The sequence below is a fragment of the Taudactylus pleione genome, unplaced genomic scaffold, assembly GCF_031769625.1.
Source record: "Taudactylus pleione unplaced genomic scaffold, aTauple2 ptg001351l, whole genome shotgun sequence".
Taxonomy (NCBI): Eukaryota; Metazoa; Chordata; class Amphibia; order Anura; family Myobatrachidae; genus Taudactylus; species Taudactylus pleione.
Genome location: NW_028285751.1, coordinates 41367 through 53686, shown reverse-complemented (window position 1 = coordinate 53686; position 12320 = coordinate 41367). Strand labels below are relative to the sequence as shown.

General features: G+C 49.3%; 1 protein-coding gene across 1 annotated transcript in view; it reads right to left on the bottom strand.

Moving 5' to 3' along the window:
- LOC148443018 (cystathionine beta-synthase-like) overlaps positions 1-12320 on the bottom strand; it is a 129326-nt gene that overhangs the window by 82441 nt on the left and 34565 nt on the right. Inside the window, exons 6-7 of the mRNA XM_088463375.1 lie at positions 5288-5372; positions 5098-5203 (exon numbers count right to left, since the gene is read on the bottom strand). Coding sequence (XP_088319501.1) covers positions 5098-5203; positions 5288-5372 — 191 coding nt within the window. The remainder of the gene's footprint in view (positions 1-5097; positions 5204-5287; positions 5373-12320) is intronic.

The window sequence follows — 12320 nt, the reverse complement described above, 5'->3', positions numbered from 1 at the left end:
GGGTTAGGCACTTGGGGGGGTATGTTTAGGATGCAGGTAGGGAGGGTTAGGCACTTGGGGGGGTATGTTTAGGATGCAGGCAGGGAGGGTTAGGCACTTGGGGGGGTAAGTTTAGGATGCAGGCAGGGAGGGTTAGGCACATGGGGGGGTATGTTTAGGATGCAGGGAGGGTTAGGGTTAGGCACTTGCGGTGGGTATGTTTAGGATGCAGGCAGGGAGGGTTAGGCACTTGGGGGGGTATGTTTAGGATGCAGGGAGGGTTAGGCACTTGGGGGGTATGTTTAGGATGCAGGCAGGGAGGGTTAGGCACTTGGGAGGGGGGTATGTTTAGGATGCAGGGAGGGTTAAGGTTTGGCACTTGGGGGGGTTTGTTTAGGATGTAGGCAAGGAGGGTTAGGCACTTGGGGGGTATGTTTAGGATGCAGGCAGGGAGGGTTAGGGTTAGGCACTTGGGGGGTATGTTTAGGATGCAGGCAGGGAGGGTTAGGCACTTGGGGGAGGTATGTTTAGGATGCAGGGAGGGTTAGGCACTTGGGGGGGTATGTTTTGGATGCAGGCAGGGAGGGTCAGGCACTTGGGGGAGGGTTAGGATTAGGCTGCTGGGGGGAACGTTAGGGTTAGGCACTTGGGGGGGTATGTTTAGGATGGAGGCAGGGAGGGAGGGTTAGGGTTAGGCACTTGGGAGGGGGGTATGTTTAGGAAGCAGGCAGGGAGGGTTAGGGTTAGGCACTTGGGGGGGTATATTTAGGATGCAGGCAGGGAGGGTTAGGCACTTAGGTGGGGGGGAGTATGTTTAGGATGCACTCAGGGAGGGTTAGGGTTATGCACTTGGGGGGTGGTATGTTTAGGATGCAGGCAGGGAGGGTTAGGCACTTGGGGGGGTATGTTTAGGATGCAGGCAAGAAGGGTTAGGCACTTGGGGGGGTATGTTTAGGATGCAGGCAGGGAGGGTTAAGCACTTGGGGGGGTATGTTTAGGATGCAGGCAGGGAGGGTTAGAGTTACGCACTGGGGGGGTATGTTTAGGATGCAGGCAGGGAGGGTTAGGCACTTGGGGGGGGTACGTTTAGGATGCAGGCAGGGAGGGTTAGGCACTTGGGGGGGTACGTTTAGGATGCAGGCAGGGAGGGTTAGGCACTTGGGGGGTGGGTATGTTTAGGATGCAGGCAGGGAGGGTTAGGGTTACGCACTTGGAGGGGTATGTTTAGGATGCAGGCAGGGAGGGTATGTTTAGGATGCAGGCACGGAGGGTTAGGCACTTGGGGGGGTATGTTTAGGATGCAGGCAGGGAGGGTTAGGGTTACGCACTTGGAGGGGTACGTTTAGGATGCAGGCAGGGAGGGTTAGGGTTACGCACTTGGAGGGGTACGTTTAGGATCCAGGCAGGGAGAGTTAGGCACTTGGGGCGGGGGTAAATTTAGGATGCAGGCAGGGAGGGTTAGGCACTTGGGGGGGGGGTATGTTTAGGATGCTGGCAGGGAGGGTTAGGCACTTGGGGGGGGTAAGTTTAGGATGCAGGCAGGGAGGGTTAGGCACTTGGTGGGGTATGTTTAGGATGCAGGCAGGGAGGGTTACGCACTGGGGGGGTACGTTTAGGATGCAGGCACGCAGGGTTAGGCACTTGGAGGGGGTACATTTAGGATGCAGGCAGGGAGAGTTAGGCACTTGGGGGGGTATGTTTAGGATGCAGGCAGGGAGGGTTAGGCACTTGGGGGGGTATGTTTAGGATGCAGGCAGGGAGGGTTAGGCACTTGGGGGGGTAAGTTTAGGATGCAGGCAGGGAGGGTTAGGCACTTGGGGGGGTATGTTTAGGATGCAGGCAGGGAGGGTTAGGCACTTGGGGGGGTATGTTTAGGATGCAGGCAGGGAGGGTTAGGGTTACGCATTTGCGGGGGTATGTTTAGGATGCAGGCAGGGAGAGTTAGGCACTTGGGGGGGTATGTTTAGGATGCAGACAGGAAGGGTTAGGCACTTGCGGGGGGGTTTGTTTAGGATGCAGGCAGGGAGGGTTAGGGTTACGCACTTGGAGGGGTATGTTTAGGATGCAGGCAGGGAGGGTTAGGCACTTGGGGGGGGTATGTTTAGGATGCAGGCAGGGAGGGTTAGGCACTTGGGGGGGTACGTTTAGGATGCAGGGAGGGTTAGGCACTTGGGGGGGTACGTTTAAGATGCAGGCAGGGAGGGTTAGGCACTTGGGGGGTACGTTTAGATTGCAGGCAGGGAGGGTTAGGCACTTGGGGGGGGTACGTTTAGGATGCAGGCAGGGAGGGTTAGGCACTTGGGGGGTGGGTATGTTTAGGATGCAGGCAGGGAGGGTTAGGGTTACGCACTTGGAGGGGTATGTTTAGGATGCAGGCAGGGAGGGTATGTTTAGGATGCAGGCAGGGAGGGTTAGGCACTTGGGGGGGTATGTTTAGGATGCAGGCAGGGAGGGTTAGGGTTACGCACTTGGAGGGGTACGTTTAGGATCCAGGCAGGGAGAGTTAGGCACTTGGGGCGGGGGTACATTTAGGATGCAGGCAGGGAGGGTTAGGCACTTGGGGGGGGGTATGTTTAGGATGCTGGCAGGGAGGGTTAGGCACTTGGGAGGGTACGTTTAGGATGCAGGCAGGGAGGGTTAGGCACTTGGGGGGGTATGTTTAGGATGCAGGCAGGGAGGGTTACGCACTGGGGGGGTACGTTTAGATTGCAGGCAGGGAGGGTTAGGCACTTGGGGGGGGGTATGTTTAGGATGCAGGCAGGGAGGGTTAGGATACTGAGATGTCAGTATCCTAACCCTGTCGGGATGCTGGCGTCGGGAATCTGACCGCTGGGATCCGGAGCGTCGGCATCCCGTACCCATACCGATTCTGCGCCATGCTTCATTATGATACAGTTCTGCCTTAGCAAAGTGTCACATTAAGGGGGTGGGCTTCCAGCAGTCCATACCATCTTGTGGTGGTCCTGGCGTATACCGTTAGAACACGTTAGGCTCCACGCCTCGCCTTATATTGAGGAACAGAACTAGCCCCCCCTCAGCCTGTCACATGGCAATAGCCGGAGAGACACTATGGGGCATTGGAAGCGATGAGAAGCATTATGGGAAATCCAGAAGAGAAATGGAAAACATTCTTATTACATCGCTTCAACCAGGACACAGGAGGAAAGACTGTGTGACATTATATATTACATACATAACATAAGAGTATCCAGTATGTGTAATCTATCAGATGTACGTTATATACAGAACAGGTCAGTGTGTGTAATCTATCAGATGTACGTTATATACAGATCAGATGTATGTTATATACAGAACAGGTCAGTATGTGTAATCTATCAGATGTACGTTATATACAGATCAGATGTATGTTATATACAGAACAGGTCAGTATGTGTAATCTATCAGATGTACGTTATATACAGAACAGGTCAGTGTGTGTAATCTATCAGATGTACGTTATATACAGAACAGATGTATGTTATATACAGAACAGGTCAGTATGTGTAATCTATCAGATGTACGTTATATACAGAACAGGTCAGTATGTGTAATCTATCAGATGTACGTTATATACAGAGCAGGTCAGTATGTGTAATCTATCAGATGTACGTTATATACAGAGCAGGTCAGTATGTGTAATCTATCAGATGTACGTTATATACAGAACAGGTCAGTGTGTGTAATCTATCAGATGTACGTTATAATTACAGAACAGGTCAGTATGTGTAATCTATCAGATGTACGTTATAATTACAGAACAGGTCAGTATGTGTAATCTATCAGATGTACGTTATATACAGAACAGGTCAGTATGTGTAATCTATCAGATGTACGTTATATACAGAACAGGTCAGTATGTGTAATCTATCAGATGTACGTTATATACAGAACAGGTCAGTGTGTGTAATCTATCTGATGTATGTTATATACAGAACAGGTCAGTATGTGTAATCTATCAGATGTACGTTATATACAGATCAGATGTATGTTATATACAGAACAGGTCAGTATGTGTAATCTATCAGATGTACGTTATATACAGAGCAGGTCAGTATGTGTAATCTATCAGATGTACGTTATATACAGAACAGGTCAGTATGTGTAATCTATCAGATGTACGTTATATACAGAACAGGTCAGTGTGTGTAATCTATCAGATGTACGTTATATACAGAACAGGTCAGTGTGTGTAATCTATCAGATGTACGTTATATACAGAACAGGTCAGTGTGTGTAATCTATCAGATGTACGTTATATACAGAGCAGGTCAGTATGTGTAATCTATCAGATGTATGTTATATACAGAGCAGGTCAGTATGTGTAATCTATCAGATGTACGTTATATACAGAACAGGTCAGTATGTGTAATCTATCAGATGTACGTTATATACAGAGCAGGTCAGTATGTGTAATCTATCAGATGTACGTTATATACAGAACAGGTCAGTATGTGTAATCTATCAGATGTACGTTATATACAGAACAGGTCAGTGTGTGTAATCTATCAGATGTACGTTATATACAGAGCAGGTCAGTATGTGTAATCTATCAGATGTACGTTATATACAGAACAGGTCAGTATGTGTAATCTATCAGATGTACGTTATATACAGAACAGGTCAGTATGTGTAATCTATCAGATGTACGTTATATACAGAGCAGGTCAGTATGTGTAATCTATCAGATGTACGTTATATACAGAACAGGTCAGTATGTGTAATCTATCAGATGTACGTTATATACAGAACAGGTCAGTATGTGTAATCTATCAGATGTACGTTATATACAGAGCAGGTCAGTATGTGTAATCTATCAGATGTACGTTATATACAGAACAGGTCAGTATGTGTAATCTATCAGATGTACGTTATATACAGAACAGGTCAGTATGTGTAATCTATCAGATGTACGTTATATACAGAACAGGTCAGTATGTGTAATCTATCAGATGTACGTTATATACAGAACAGGTCAGTATGTGTAATCTATCAGATGTACGTTATATACAGAACAGGTCAGTATGTGTAATCTATCAGATGTACGTTATATACAGAACAGGTCAGTATGTGTAATCTATCAGATGTATGTTATATACAGAACAGGTCCGTATCGCTCACATGTAATTGCGCACAGAGTCCGGCAGTATCACCACGCATCGCTGATCTTCCGTCAGATCCTTTGCAGCTTCCAGAGCAGCACTCATTGCACTTCCAGAACTACCACCTGCAGAGGTGAACATGGAATATTAATACCCTATGTGTACACTGTACACAGTGCCCAAACGTGGTCCATAGCAGAACTACTCACCACACAACAACCCTTCCTCCTTGATCAGTGCTCGAGCCATTACAAAGGATTCCTCATCGTTTGATTTATACCATTCATCAACCACCTGCCAGAAAAGGAGAGTTATGGTAAATTTACCTTTGTTAACAATCTTTCTTCGAAGTCCATATGGTCCACAGGGGAGACATTGGGGTATAGGTGGTGGTTAGGAGGACTGGGCACCAACAGCTAAAGCTTTACATGTCCCAGGATGCAAGGCAGGAGCAGGACAGGAGAGAAGGAAGACTGGTACACTGAGGAATCACACTCTCACACAGAGAAGGAAACAAGTGACCAAGAGAAGAAACCCATAGAAGCCAGGTGCGTCAGGGCGGTTGCCCTGTGGACCCTATGGACGTCGAAGAAAGAGTTAACCAAGGTAAGTTTTACCATAACTCTCTTTATCTTCTTCAGAATCCATAGGGCTCCACAGGGGAGACAATGGGGATGTCCCAAAGCAGTTGTTCAAGGGCTCCTGAGCTGAGAGGAGAATCAGACACCCAAAGGAAGCATCCTGAGAGGCAAATGTATCAAAGGCATAGAACCTAAGAAAGATGTGGACAGAAAACCACGTGGCTGCCTTGCATAGTTGTTTGGCAGACGTGCCACGGCGGGCTGCCCACAAGGGACCCACAGAGCGAGTAGAATGAGCAGATATGGTATCCAGCACAGGAAGGCCAGCCTGCGAGATAGTCATGCGAAGCCATCTGGCCTAGAGTCTGTTTGTTAGCTGGCCAACCCTTCTTGTGGAATATAAATAGGACAAAAGAGGGAATCCGTTTTCCAGGCGGAAATAGTACGGTCCATGTAGATCCTAAGAGCAAGGACCACATCCAAGGAGGTCTAACCTGCCGAGAGGTCTGGTGATTGGAAGGCTGGAACTACAATTTCCTCATTAAGGTGGAAACAAGAGACCACTTTGGGAAGGAAGCCAGGACAGCCCTGTCCTGATGAAAAATCAGAAATGGAGAGCTACAGGAGAGCTTCCCCAAATCTGATACCCTATGGACAGACGCGATAACCAGAAGAAAAAGTCTTTGCATCTGAGCCATTTGACGTCTACTTATTCCAGGGGTTCAAACGGAGGCCCCTGAAGTGCGTGGAGAACCACTGACAAACCCCACAGAGCCACTGGAGGGATAAAGGGAGGTCAATTACGGAGGACACCCTAAAGGAAGGTTTGAACATCCGGTAAGTGGAGCAATTCTGCGCTGGAACCGGATGGACAGAGCAGAGACGTGCACTTTCAGAGAGGCCAGGCGGAGTCCGAGATCCAATCCAGCTTGAAGAAAGGCAAGGATTTGAGAAATCCCAAAAAACAGAGGGTCATAGCTTCTGGTAACACACCAGCGGAAGTATGTATGCCATACCCGGTGATAGATCCGGGCGGACGCCAGGTTACACGCTCTGAGCAAGGTCTGGACCACAGAGCGAGAAAAACCTTTTGACCTTAGGAGGGATGTCTCAAGAGCCACGCCACAGGGACCTTGAGACAACAGGCCTGGTCATTGAGGAAGTGGGAAAGGAGCATCTATGGAGAGACTCTGAAGATCAGAGTACCAATGGCGTCTGGGCCAAGCCGGAGCTACTAACAGGGCAGTGCCCCCGTATTGCTTGAATTTCCAAAGGACCCGAGGAAGAAGGGAGACTGGAGGGTACGCCAGATGGAAGGTCCACTTCACTGAAAGGCGTCTACAAAGGCTGCTTCGGAGTCCTTTGTCCTGGACCCGTACACCGGAAGCTTGTGGTTGTGTCGTGAGGCCAAGAGGTCCACGTCCAGTAGACCCCATTTGTCCACTAGGAGCTGCAAGACTTCTGGGTGTAGAGAACACTCCCCGGCGTGCATGTGACAGCTGATGAAATCCGCTTCCCAATTGAGAATCCCCAGGATGAACACCGCAGAGATGGTCGGGAGACGATGTTTGGCCCATGTGAGAATGCGTGCCACTTCTACCATTGCAGACCGACTGCGAGTGCCTCCCTGGTGATTGAGGTAGGCCACTGCCGTGGTGTTGTCGGACTGTACTTGTACTGGCCTTCCCTGAAGGATGTCCTGAGCCAGAGTGAGGGCTCTGTAGATGGCTCAGAGCTCCTGGATGTTGATTGGTAAGACCCCCTCGGTGGGAGTACAATGGCCCTGGAGGAAGTGTTGGTCGGTCACTGCAGCCCACCCGCAGAGGCTTGCATCCGTGGTGAGGGCACCCATACCGGGATCCAGAAGGGGCGACCCTTGTTTAAGTGGGACGTCTGCAACCACCAGGAGAGGTATAGGCGAACTTCTGGAGAGAGGACTAACATCTGGGAACTGATCAGATAGGGCAGACCATTCTACCTGGAGAGGATTAGGTGTTGTAGGGGCCTGAAGTGTAACTGAACGAACTCCACCATGTCGAAGGTGGATACCATGGACCCAAGGTCTGCATTGCTGAGTGAATTGACACTCGGCAACTGTGGAATAACCTGTACACTCGTTGCTGCATATTTTCTTCTCTAACCCCTTTGAGAAGGGGTCAGAGAAGACTTTTTCCAGTTGATTAACCAGCCATGTGTTTGTAGAAAGGCAATGGTTATCTGATGGCGGTGAAGGACCTCTGGAGAGCTTGCTAACATGTCCCAGGACCGGAGCGTCATGGGACATGTAAAGCTTTAGCTGTTGGTGCTCAGTCCTAACCACCTCCTACACCCCCATTGTCTCCCTTGTGGAGCCTTATGGACCTTAAAGATGAAATAAGCAATTAACCATAAGGAAAAATAAATAAAGTGAAGCATAATGTTCTCTTCCCACACCTCAATGTGTCCTCTCATCCATGACCCTCTTCTTCCCCATCCCACCATGTCCTCACACCCATACCTGTGCTCCTCTCACATCCCTCCATGTCCTCTCACCCATACCTGTGCTCCTCTCACATCCCACCATGTCCTCACACCCATACCTGTGCTCCTCTCACATCCCACCATGTCCTCTCACCCATACCTGTGCTCCTCTCACATCCCACCATGTCCTCTCACCCATACCTGTGCTCCTCTCACATCCCACCATGTCCTCTCACCCATACCTGTGCTCCTCTCACATCCCACCATGTCCTCTCACCCATACCTGTGCTCCTCTCACATCCTACCATGTCCTCTCACCCATACCTGTGCTCCTCTCACATCCCACCATGTCCTCTCACCCATACCTGTGCTCCTCTCACATCCCACCATGTCCTCTCACCCATACCTGTGCTCCTCTCACATCCTACCATGTCCTCTCATCCATACCTGTGCTCCTCTCACATCCCACCATGTACTCTCACCCATACCTGTGCTCCTCCCACATCCCACCATGTCCTCACACCCATACCTGTGCTCCTTTCACATCCCACCTTGTCCTCACACCCATACCGGTTCTCCTCTCACATCCCACCTTGTCCTCTCACCCATACCTGTGCTCCTCTCACAGGTGTGCTCCTCTCACATCCCACCATGTCCTCTCACCCATACCTATGGTCCTCTCATATCCCACCATGTCCTCACACCCATACCTGTGCTCCTCTCACATCCCTCCATGTCCTCTCACATCCCACCATGTCCTCTCACATCCCACCATGTCCTCTCACATCCAACCATGTCTTCTCACTCCTAACCTTCTTCTCACCATTACCTCTCACTCCTAACCATTACCTCTCACTCCTAACCTTCTTCTCACCATTACCTCTCACTCCTAACCTTCTACTCACACATCATCGTTATCTCTCACTCCTTACCTTCTCCTCACACACCTCATCATTACCACTGACTACTAACCTTCTCCTCACACACCACACTGTATCCTCTCACTCCTAACCTTCTCCTCACACACATTATATTTCACTCCTAACCTTCAAGTTTTGCTGCTTCAGTGTTTTTAGATCTTTTTGTCAGATGTTACCATGGTATACTGAAGTAAACTTACAAGCATTTCATAAGTGTCAGAGGCTTTTATTGACATTTACATTAAGTTTATGCAAAGAGTCAATATTTGCAGTGTTGACCCTTCTTTTTCAAGACCTCTGCAATTGGCCCTGGCATGCTGTCAATCAAATTCTGGGCCACATACTGACTGATGGCCGCCCATTCTTGCCTAATCAATGCTTGGAGTTTGTCAGAATTTGTGGGTTTTTGTTTGTCCACCCGCCTCTAGAGGATTGACCACAAGTTCTCAATGGGATTAAGGTTGTTGTTATAAGTCTCGGTCACAACTTGCTTCCCTTTAGCAATTTACCTCTTTCTGGCAGTCTGGTTCCAGTTCCGTAGGTTGCTGGGTGATCTGGATGCCGCAGGATGTCACGTGCTGTCCACAGCATGGCATGATTGATTCCTTCCCCTTTTCGTACATGCTGGCCGTTTGCCGCCTCGCCAACTATAGCGTTCTTTGTGGATCTCTCGGCTATGCTGCATGGTCAGCGTTCTCATATTTCCTGGTCGTAGCTCATGTAGTTTCCCCGGCTTCCAGCCGTTCCGTCAGCCTCCTGGCCGTTATCAGCTTTCAAGCTGCCCCACCGGCTCTCCAGCCGCATCGCTGGCCTCCAAGCCACTGCATCAATTTACTGGCTTTAGCCGCACCATTGACGTACAAAGCCGCATTACTGGCTTCCAAGCCACTACATCAATTCTTCAAATTGTACTACCGGCTTTAGCCGCACCATTGGCGTACAACACCGCACCATCGGCACTCATTGCCGTACTACTGACTTTTGCTATTCTCTGGTTTCCAAAGGTAATCAGTGTAAACCTCTACTACCCCGAGTATTAAGTCCAGGCGGCCACTTAAGTACCGGTGAATGTCTTCCAGTTCTAAGGGAACAGCGGGTGGCTGTTAGTGGCAGAAGACCTAGTTAGGTCTAGGGGTTTACACGGAACAGCCTAGGAATCCGTAACATTATAGTCGGCCCTAAGATGAGAATATGGAACAGAGACAGAATCCTGCCCAGGTACTTGCTGCACAAATCCAAGTTCTCACTCAAAAGGTTCAAGAGCTATCCCTTCATGTTGAGGAGGTTCGGTCTCCAGCAGCTCCAGTTGCTTTAACGGAACCGAAGATGAATTTGCCAGATTGTTTTGCCGGGGATCGCAAACAATTCCTCAACTTCCGAGATGGTTGTAAACTTTCCTTCAGGTTACATCCTCTCTCGTCTGGGTCAGAGTCTCAACGAGTAGGTCTGATCATTTCTCTTCTCTAAGGGAACAGCGAGTGGCTCTTAGTGGCAGAAAACCTCGCTAGCCTGGGTTCTAGGGGTTTACACGGAACAGCCTAGGAATCCGTAACAAAGGTCTGGGCAGTTTCCTGGCCATGGACCCAAAATTTCGATGTTTTGATCCCTGAGCCACTTAGTTATCACTTTTGTCTTATGGCAATGTGCTACATCGTGCTGTAAAGCATCCTGAGACCATTCATGTGTGGGGTTGCTTCTCAGCCAAGGGAGTGGGCTCACTCACAATTTTACTTAAGAACACAGCCATGAATAAAGAATTGTACCAAAACATCCTCCAAGAGCAACTTATCCCAACCATCCAAGAACAGTCTGGTGACAAACAATGCCTTTTCCAGTATGATAACCAAGTGGCTCGGGGAACAAAACATTTAAATTTTGGATCCATGGGCAGGAAACTCCCCAGACCTTAAGCCCATGGAGAACTTGTGGTCAATCCTCAAGAGGCGGGTGGACAAATAAAAAATGAGAACTATGGTGAGAACGTACCTTTGTTATCTCTCTTTCTACAAAGTCCATAGAGTCCACAGGGTGACCTTGGGGTATAGGCAATGATGGGAGTCATCCGGGCACCACGCAGTTAATTTTTCTGCCCAGGATGCACTGGATCTCTCTCTCTATACCCCGCCCCCGAGCCAGAGGCACCTCAGTTCGTAGCAAGCCACAGGCCGGAGGAGGATAAAAGAGAGAGAAGAAAGTCTGGAACACACGAGAATCACATTCTCACACAGAAGGAGACGGAAAACTGGTGACCAGAGCGAAGCCCATGTGAAGCACAGGTGCGTCAGGGTGGGTGCCCTGTGGACTTTGTAGAAAGAGAGATAACAAAAGGTAAGTTCTTACCATCTCTCTCATTTTCTACTTCATGGTCCATAGGGGTCCACAGGGTGACCTTGAGGATGTCCCAAAGCAGTACCCTCAAGGGTGAGGACGCTCCTGTGCAGAGACGAGAATCCGCCGCCAGAAGGATGCATCCTGAGAGGCAAAGGTATCAAATGCATAATACCTTACAAAGCTGAACAGCCGAGGTGCCACGGTGAGCTGCCCACGAAGGACCCACAGACCGAGTAGAATGAGCAGTAACAGAGGGTGGTACTGGAAGGCCCTAATGAATGTAAGCCTCAGAGATCGCCATGCGCAGCCACCTAGCCAAAGTTTGTTTATTAGCTGGCCATCCCTTCTTGTGGAATACATAGAGTACAAACAAGGAGTCTGACTTCCGAAAGGTACTAGTACGGTCCAAATAAATCCTGAAGGCACGTAACACATCCAATGAGGCCTCACATGCCGAGAGGTCTGAGGAATTAAAGGCCGGCTCAATAATTTCCTCATTAATGTGGAAACTAGAGACCACCTTAGGAAGGAAACCAGGGCGAGTCCGAAGCACCGCCCTGTTCTGGTGAAAACAGAAATGGGGAACGACAAGAGAGAGCCCCCAGATCAGACACTCTTCTGGCAGAAGCAATAGCCAGAAGAAAAAAACGGTCTTAGCAGTAAGCCATTTGAGGTCCACAAAGTCCAGGGGTTCAAATGGAGAACCGTAAGGACAACAGCCAAATCCGAAGGCGCCACAGGAGGGACAAAGGGAGGCTGAATGCGAAGGACCCCTTGAAGGAAAGTGCAGAAATCAGAAAGAGGAGCAATCCTTCGCTGGAACCACACTGAAAGGGCAGAGACATCACCTTGCTTCACTGAAAGTGCGAGAACAAGGTCCAAACCCGCCTGATGAAAGCCAAAACTCTGGATACCCTAAACACCCGGGGGTCGTAACCTCTGGGACGACA